Here is a 9,766-nt window from a genome sequence, read left to right on the forward strand (position 1 = left end):
TCCCAGTGGTAATAGTAATACCCAGATTTTATAGTTTATGTTTTATCCATATGCAATAAAATTGCTTTTACCTTGGCTCTGAATGTTGTGCCTATTCCTCCAAGGCTAAACTAAAGACTTAGGGAAACAATTGGGCATTACATATTTTGAGAGCAGAATCTGACCCACAGTCACTAATTTTCAGACAATAATTGGAAAGGAACTGCTCTAGGGTCATCTTGTCTGAGTGCTGTATTTTTCACCTTGGCTGTTATGCAAAGCTTGAGAGTATCTAGTGTTTTTCACAGATTTAGTAGTAAGTGTTATATTTCAAGGGATATTGTCCTGCTGCAGATGTATTTGGGCCCTGGTTCTGTAAGGATGTCGGTGGAAACTTTGCCATTGGTATCACTGGGAGCAACTTCAGTCTGCTAGTGCAGCTCATTTAAAAGCAAATATTAGGCACGTCATATCAATCCTTTGGAAAGAAGGCAGAGTCTGCCTAACACAGAGTTTAGAAGCAGCTTCATTGGAAGAAGGAAAGCTCCAGGGTTCATATTTCCTCTGGAAATATGAAACAGTGTTGATATTTAAGCTAGGCTTTGAAACTAAATGAGATTTTGGCTAACTGCAGCCTTTCAGTGAAAAGTTTAATCTTTTAGCCAGACCATAGCAAGAGAAAACATAAGTAGTTGTTGATAAATATCCAAAAGCTTAATCACGAGTATGCATTTTGGAAGGTGCAGAAAAAGATTTTCAAAATGCGTTGATCTCGGTCTGTACCCAAGCTATGCCAAAGAAAATGTATTTACACTTAATCAAGAAAAATTTTGGTAGAAATGTCCTTTTGAAAAGACTGAAAGACAGTATCTTAATTTAAAACCAAAATGATCTCCATTATCCTTCTTGTGTTCAGTGTTGTCTTTAAGTAGTACAAACTTACAGCATGGAAAAAAGTTTAGACTGAGCACTAGTGTTTTGATGACAAAACACTTAAGTACATTCAAGTCAGTGGAATGACTCCTAGTGCTTGAATGGGCACAGAACGGGCTCTGTTTGAGCAGCAGAGATGATGTAGGCAGTTGCTTTCTTGCAGTTGTGGATATGATTGTAGTTATAGCTCAAATTCAGTTTTCAACAGTAGGCACTACTCAAGCAATAACTGAACTTTCTAAGTTGCTTGCTGATGGCATTTTACTGTGTCATAAATAGGTGGCTTATGCAAAATACTTATGAATTGTCCTTCACTTATCTTTGTATGTATCTTCCACTTACAGGCACATTTTCCCAAGCTTGTTTTATTTCTACATGTTCTAAACAGGTCTAGAATGAGAAATGTGAGGAAAAATCATTGGGCTTAAATCAGGCAGGTCTGAAGTCTGCCTTTAATAAGAGCACGCACCATGGAAGAATCATAGAATCATAGAATCACTTTGGTTGGAAAAGACCTTTTTGATCATCGAGTCCAACCTTTAACCTAACCCTGCCATCCCACCACTAAACCCTGTCCCTAAGCACCTCATCTATCCTTCTTTTAAATACCTCCAGGGAGGAGGACTCTACCACCTCCCTGGGCAGCCCGTTCCAGAGCCTGACAACCCTTTCGGTGAAGAAGTTTTTCCTAATGTCTAGCCTAAACCTGCCCTGGCACAGCTTCAAACCATTCCCCCTTGTCCTATCATCTCTTACCAGGGAGACGAGGCTGACCCCCACCTCCCTACAGCCTCCTTTCAGGCAGTTGCAAAGGGCGATCAGGTCTCCCCTCAGCCTCCTCTTCTCCAGACTAAATAACCCCAGTTCCCTCAGCCGCTCCTCATATGACTTGTGTTCCAGACCCCTCACCAGCTTTGTGGCTCTCCTCTGGACATGCTCCAGCAATGCAACATCTTTCTTGTAGTGAGGGGCCCAAAACTGAACACAGTGTTCAAGGTGCGGCCTCACCAGCACCGAGTACAGAGGCACTATCACTTCCCTACTCCTACTAGTCACGCTATTTTTGATACAGGCCAGGATGCCATTGGCCTTCTTGGCCACCTCGGCACCCTGCTGGCTCATATTCAATCCTTGGGTCTCACACCTGAGTTCTGTCCCTGGAAGAACTTCTGGTTCAGTCTTTCAGGTTGTCTTGTCATCTTGCTTGTGACTTCCCTGATGAAATCTGACAGATATATTCAGTGTTTCAGGGTTCTTCTGTAAAGAAGTGCTTGGCTTTCATCAGTTCAGCTGAGCCCTTTTTCTTTTTTTAGAAGAAATGACATTTATAGTTTAATTCTGGTTTGCAATGCTGGCCTCTTAACTTAATATTAATAATTAAATAATTGGCATGGTCTCCTGAAATGCTGAGCTGCTGGCAGCTTCTTTGGAAACTCAGTTCACTTGCAGGGTCTTTTAATGTTTCAGAGCGTCTAGCATTACGAAGTTGTTTTTTGTAAATCTTGGCCATGACAAAAGCTAATCTGAGTCTTACTAGATATTTATTCATCAGGATTGCTTGCTCTGGAGATATCTGAAGTTCTGAACTGTTAATGTGGTTTTGTTTATCTGCTGATACGCTTCATGTTGTGATGAAGCTGGAGTGCTATGCTCTATCTAACATTTTTTACTGGAGTCCTTGAAAATCCATTATACTGAACTGCTACTTAGCTGGTATATTACTTCCCTGGGGCATAAATCATATGCTACAGCAGCTTAGTAGACAGGTATTTAACTTGAATTAAATTGGAAGGCACACATTTTGGATTATGATTGTATTTGGCATGCATATTAATCTGACAAATGTATTTACAAGTCATTAAGAATGCAGATAGTTTTTCTCACTTTATCTGCTTTTCCCATCTTTTTCCCTAAAACAGTGACTTTGGAAACTAACACTCTCAAGACCCTGCCCAATTTTCCCCTTCCAACAAGAACTAATAAAAAAAGCCACAAAACTATGAGAAGCAAATGGCCTTCACTGTGCTGGTCTCTTATAGAATTTACTTTGGGCACTACAGTGCAGTTGTGCATAACTATAAAGCTTTAGGTGACGGGATCTTTATCATTTGTCTGTTCCTCTTTTTAAAAACAAGATATCGAGGCAGTTTCAGGAATAGTGTGGTATTTTGCCATCTTTAGCATTTAAAATAGATTATTTTGATGTGTTCATCTTCTTCATTACACAAACTAGTTTGTTCTCATTATGGTCCCAATTTTAGCAAGCACGTAGGCTTAGGGAATGACTGACTTAAATCTAGGTAATGCTGATTTGCATTAAGAAGTGTACATAATAGCATAGTTCTTATGGTTCTTGGTGCCAAGAAACTAAAATTAAAAATTCCTCTGTACCTGAAAGATTAGTGGTTTATTTCTAATTATGTTCAAGTAATTTCTTTGAGACATTCCATCTCTGTTTTCTCATCTTCTTGACCTTCACAGCTCAGACTTAGTAGAAAGCTCACTTTCTAAAGCTGCTGCTGTTTATATATAAATACGGAACAATTACTTTCCAGTCTCCTGGTGCTATGATTAAATAGAATAGTGGCATGTTATTATGAGGTTCAGTTGAACTTTGTCATAGCCTTTGTATCAAATGATCCTGAGAATTGTAGACTAAACTAGATTTTTTTTTCAATTTATCTGAAATTACGGTAACATTTTAAATCCTTGGATGAAATTGTTAATCTGTACTTTGGAAGAAATGAATGATGATTAATATTTGTAACTTGTAGTCATAGGGAAACTTTACATTTTAGCAATTGCTCTGATTTGATAATTACCAGTGAGTAGGGTGGCAAGTTAATATGAATCCTGGGTATCAAGGAAAAAAAGAGCAGTTAAAGTTGTTGCATTGTGTAGTGGTTTCAGAGTGTGCTAACAGGATCTCTTTTGGGTCAAACTGAACCAGAAGATGTGCCCCAGGAGCACACCTACTGTGCTTCAGTGGCTAAGAGATATTCAGTCCATAGGATTGACAAGTGTTTAAAATAAGCCCCTCTCCTTCAAATATGCTTTGTGTGGGCATTTGGTCCTGCACGCCATTTCTATCTGCAGATTCTGTCCTACTTGGCCACGCCACTTGCTAATGTCAGCATTGGCTGGGAAGCACTCTGTAATCATCCCTCTTACCTTCAGTAATACAATAAAATAAAAAATCCCCAAATCCATCAACTTCAACTTGGGCAGATGCTTCTAGTCAGAGCAGTATACAGAGCAATGAAACCAGGCAGCAGTAAAAATGACAACATGCAACTGGGTGGAGGGAGATCTAAAAACCAGAGGCCTGGATATGAGCTATTCATTTTGTTTTCTGCAATTGAAAGTAGAAGAGTAATTTAATCTTTAAGCACTCAGGTGGGGAGTGATGAGTGAAGAAGCAATCACTACCTGAGATTAAAGCTGGGCTCAGATCATAAGCTTTTGAGTAAGAACGATACCATTTACACTTTCCAGAACCTACAGATGTTATCGACTTATCGGGGTAGTTCTTGATCACATAGGTAGAAAGATGTAGCATGGAAGACCTTATTTTTTTGAGTTTGACTAATAAGTTGCATGTTCTGATTAAATGATATCTAGAAAGATTTTCAAACACCAGTTTTCCAACTTGTGTTGTTCTTTGTCAGCATGGTAGTACACACTTCCTTGCTACCCAATACATTAATTTCAATGAATTTTATGCAGTGATTGTTATTATATCTATATATATATTATATGGTTTGGCTACATTATCACCTTCTACTGTCTTCATATGCTTAAGATGATCATGAAAGCTGGTTTAAAATGCCTGTTTTAAATCTTAAGTGTACTTGTAATTTGATGCTTTAACTTAAAGCTATTAACACTAAACTAGCCATTAAACACTTTAAAACATTAGGATGAAATGTAATTGTTTTGTGAAACGTGCACTTGCAGTCTTTAGTTTAAAACATGAATTTATATCGGATTAGCCAAGTTGTTCGGAGATGATCCCAAATATACTATAAACCCACAGACTGTTGAAATTTGAATTACGTTTAAGCCAAAGTGCCCATAGAAATATAAAAGCCTCACAAGGAACATTGGTAGATTCCTCAGTGGGGAATAAAGCGGACTAAGTGGAAACAGTATGTTTTGTGTTCAGTACAATGTATGAATGTGAAAGTGCATTGAACACATGCAGCTTATTTGAAGGTACCTATATCTAGAGGGGAAAAAATGTTTTTCTGCTACTTTGAGTTGATACAAAAGAGTTCTTTGAGCATCTGAAGCTTTGATTTTTTTTTTTTTTTTAATGGACTTCTTGATTTGGGTTGTTTATCAGCTGTAATTACTTGGCTTCAACATTGGTTTGCTGTGACAACTCATAGTGTGTTCTTAGTAAGGTTTTTATTTTTAATTAAATGCTTTGCTGCATTCTTCCGTACTTCAGTTATACGAGGTAGGTAGCAGTACCTATTGCTGTAGTTAGCAGATCAGTTTCCATTGTAACCTCCTGTGTAACCTTATGAAACATTCATCTTTTACCTTGAATTTTTCCATGCTTGAAAGCCAGATTTTGCTTGCCTTAATGTAGCAAGCATTCTTTTGCTTCTCCAGTGGCTAGCCACTCATTAGCTTCTAATACTAGAATTGAATGTGTGTGAAATGTTAGTTTTTCATGTCATATTTATTAAATTGTTATTTCAGCTTCAAATTTTGGCATCTCTTATATGCAAAGCATAATACTGATGAATGTCCAAAGACTTTCTATTTAAATGTTTAGCTACATATCTTACTGACAAATTTGTTTATGGGAAATTAGGCGACAGCGTGATACATATGTTTAGATAAAGTGTGGTCGAGTAATTTGGATTTTCTTCTGTCCCTAGGTTAGGTGTCTCTTTCAAAAATACTGTTATAAATTGTTAGCACTTAACACTATTTTCCAAAGTAACTTACAAATATAAACTAAACTTTACAATACACCATTAATATAGGTCAGTTGGTGTTGTAATTGTGTCACACCTGGGGAAACTAAGGTAGAAATGTTAAGTACTTTAACCCAGGCCACTCGAGATTTAGAATGCTTATCTCTTATCCATTAGTCCTGTGCTGAAATCATAGGATTACATCATTGCCATATTCCCTCACATAGGATCTACCAATAGTCCATTGAAACCAGTGGGGAAAAATGCCAGATTATGTCAGCCAGTTTCATGTCTGGGTTATACTTAACATGTCAGGGTTTGCATCGGCTGCAGCTAGCTTGGAGTCAGTATGAAGCATAACTGTGGACCTCTCTTGGTTTCTTTATGGGGAAACTGTTGTTATCAAATGTAGATTTGTTCTCCATATTTTATTATTTAATTCTGTGTAAATAAAGCCAGTTGGCTGAAGTGCACAATTGAGACCACTGCTATAATAGGCTTTATAGAAATGTCATTATAACGTGATGTGAACATCAATTACTCTTATGTGGGCCTGGTAAAAAAAATCCTCTTTAAAATCTTGTTCAGTCTTGCATGCTAAAATATGACCTTTTACCCTAGTCTAGACATGTCCTTTGCAAGCTATTTCTAGTTTATATGAGGATTGCTTGATTTAAAACAAGCATGTTAATCTAATGCTGTCACAAATGATGGGGTTTACAGTTTGAGAAGCTGACAGCTTCTTCTTTGCAGAACAGAGTAAGCAAAAGCAATGTAAGCCTCTCCAGACCCATACTGTGAATGACATGTCATCTGCTGTTTATGAGAAGTTGTGAGCTTCAGAAAGTCAATGCAAGAGAGAAACTGCAGAAGGTCATGCCTTGTCCACCACAAACTGGTTAAATTATGTAGAATACTTTTGAAATCTCCAGTTTTCTGGCACTGAGATTACACATCTATATTTGGTACAGTTCTAGCCAACAGTCTGGAAACTGGTCAATGGCAACTGCTAGCTTTCATGTAAAATTACTATGTGTATGTCAAAATATAACAAACAGTTTAATTAAACACCATTTATTAAGTTGACACACTGGGAAATGTCCAGCAGTAACTTGTACATTTCAGGCCTTGTTTTCCTCCCTGAAAGGTTTCAACCTTTTAGAAAGTAATTTTCATCTCCTTGCCCTTTCCACTCCCCCCTACCACAGCTGGACTCAATATTCTGCATTCAAAAGATGATTGCTTATTTTCTCTAGTATGCAAACCAACTAGCTCCTCAGGGTAGAGTTACAATGTAGTAGGAATAAGGACATAAGAGTCTGAGCAGTACATTTGCTATGTATCTGGGATGCTTTAGACCTACAATGCAATGACAGGGTATTCAACCAGCATGTGTTCAGCATGTCTAGTACGTTTCAGGTGTGTTATGATTACTGAACATGCATAGATCAGTTAGGTAAAAGCCATTTGTCTAATAAGGGCCCAGGTGTCAGATGGCTCAGAGGTACTGACTCTGATTCTGTCAGAGAATTGGCTCCTCTGTAGCTTGAAATGGGGCCTTCTTCCCTCTCAGTCTGTTCTCAAATGCTCTTCACCAACTGTGAATAGCATACGCAACTAATATGGACCACTGCCTGGTGTTCAGTCATTCCCCGCTCCCTTCTGATTTCTTCTTTGCAGTAATATCTTCCTGCAGGATAGGAAAGTAATTCACCGTGCCATGATTTCATAGGTTACCCTACTTTGAGGAAGCTGGATTAGATGAGCTCTCAAGATGTCTTCCAAGCCGAGTTATTCTATGATTCTATGTCTTTGTATCTTCCTGTAAGAATAGATACACTATATTTAATTAAAAGCCCATTATCTGCAGCAGCCAGTAACTGTCTAGTGAAGTGTATAAGGAAAAAGAAAGTGTAGCTTAATCTTGCTTTTCCAGTGTGGTTTTCAGTGTCCTTCAGCAGTGATGGTTGATAAACCAGCGATAGTATCTTTTTTTTGTTTAATAGATGATTCTGCTATTGAGGCGTCTTATTTGGTTTTGGACCCCTGTAAGCATTTGGCATATCCTTGTCACAGAGCTCTGTAGCAAAGTATCCACCCAGATATACTGTGCCTGAAAACACATCACTTTTTCCCCCCACCCCCAGAAGTCTGTATCTAGTCTTTGTAATTATATGCATAGAATTTTTAAAATGTTGACTGTATTTGTAGTAGCTGTAATGTGATCTTTCTGAATCTCTTACAGACAAGAGCAGAGCAATCCCAAGGTGCATACTTCTTGCCTGAGTTTGCACTTTCTCCACAGGGGAGTTTTCTTGAGGATACCACGGGGGAGCAATTCCTCACTTACCGTTACGATGACCAGGTCAGTATTCTATATGTGAAAATGATATGAGATTGTCACATTTATGTAACTCTGAGGTATAGATTATTGTGAAACAAAGATACAAAATGTGTGTTATCTTTTGAAGACACATCAAATTTATATCAAATCAGATGATAACACACCACACAAAATGAAAACTGAGGCACTTAATTGTAGAAAAAATCGATCAGAACAGCTGATGGAAAATATTAATAGGATGTAGTGGAGATGAAAGTAACAATGTTTTAGTGATGTGTTAACAGATGTTTATAGTTAGTTCTGTAAAATGTGTAGAATTAGAGGTGGTTGTCCATTCTGTGAATTGTTTCACCTGTCCTAAATTGTTTTATTTCATGGATAAATCAGTATAAGGCAGATCTTGCATTTCCCAGCTTGTGAAAAGTCAGCACATTTTGGTAGTTTATGAAGTTTTCAGAAAGGAAGGTTGAGTGAATTACAAAGAAACAAATGCAAAGTCTAATAATGGATGAAACAGAGTGTTTAGAAAGCAACAAATTATGTATTTTAAAGTTAAAGATCTTTAATGCTTTCTCCAGACCCATAGAAACATTATGTTAAACATGGAATATAGATATAAATGTAAAGAAAGCAACATGAAAGAAATGCTGTTAATCTTGGCAAAAGATCTAAAGTAAACCTAGGAAATGTGTGGCATGCTGTGGAAATTTACTCATAACACAATGTGTTCCAGAAGTCAGTAGAACTTCACATCAAAACTGTCTGAATTACATTCATAGACACTTAGAGTACATTTCTTAATATAAGAGGAGGGAATTTGTTAGGAAACGCTCCCTGTAAAAGTGAGAGAAGAGCCAAACTTGCCCTGCGGTCACAAGGTATGGTTCTGTCAAGTGATTGGCAGCTTTCTTTTGAAAGATGGTTTCCTTGCAGGAGCTACTTGGAGAAAAATAGTTTGCTCACCACTGCTCTAAAGAGAACTGAAATGAGTCTATTAAAGCTTTAGACTGAGTATCTTTTTAGGAAGACAAAAGGAGGCAGAAAAGATACATTAGAAAGCATGCTAAGATACTGTAAATTATTTGAATTTAGTTTAAATATGTTTACAATAATTCATACTTTTGCTGCCCTAGAGGGAGGGTCTTGATTATCAACAGAAAAGGTACTGAGATAAGATGTCCCCTGGACCAAACACCTGGGAAAGCAATAATTTACAGGACAGTAAAATGCAGCTGCAACTCAGGCTGCATTTAATGAGAGTAGTTGAAAAACACTCTGAAAGTTTTACACTTCGATCAAAATAGTTTCCATTAAATGGAGCACATTTTAGAGAAGATGATAAATCAAATATAATAGAGGAATAGTCTGAGTCTTTGAATAGACTGTTTGGACTACGTGAATAGCATAGTTGATTGAAAAACAAGCACAATGAATCCCCCCAAATACCAGCACAGTTCTATACAGAAGCCAGTTCCAAGCTCAATTCCATCTGATGGAAAGTTTTCCATTAATTCCACTGGGATCTGAATTGGATCTGGGATATGGTCAGCTTCTGTTCTTTCACAAATGTGATTCAGCT

The 9,766-nt window shown here is 37.6% G+C and overlaps 1 protein-coding gene across 1 annotated transcript in view; it reads left to right on the plus strand.

Moving 5' to 3' along the window:
• Positions 1–9,766, plus strand: part of ADAMTSL3 (ADAMTS like 3) — a 186,278-nt gene that overhangs the window by 22,044 nt on the left and 154,468 nt on the right. The window contains 1 exon segment of the mRNA XM_009644047.1: positions 8,089–8,208. Within this exon segment, the coding sequence (XP_009642342.1) occupies positions 8,089–8,208 (120 nt within the window).

The sequence above is a fragment of the Egretta garzetta genome, unplaced genomic scaffold (assembly GCF_000687185.1).
Source record: "Egretta garzetta isolate BGI_Z169 unplaced genomic scaffold, ASM68718v1 scaffold287, whole genome shotgun sequence".
NCBI classification, from domain to species: Eukaryota; Metazoa; Chordata; class Aves; order Pelecaniformes; family Ardeidae; genus Egretta; species Egretta garzetta.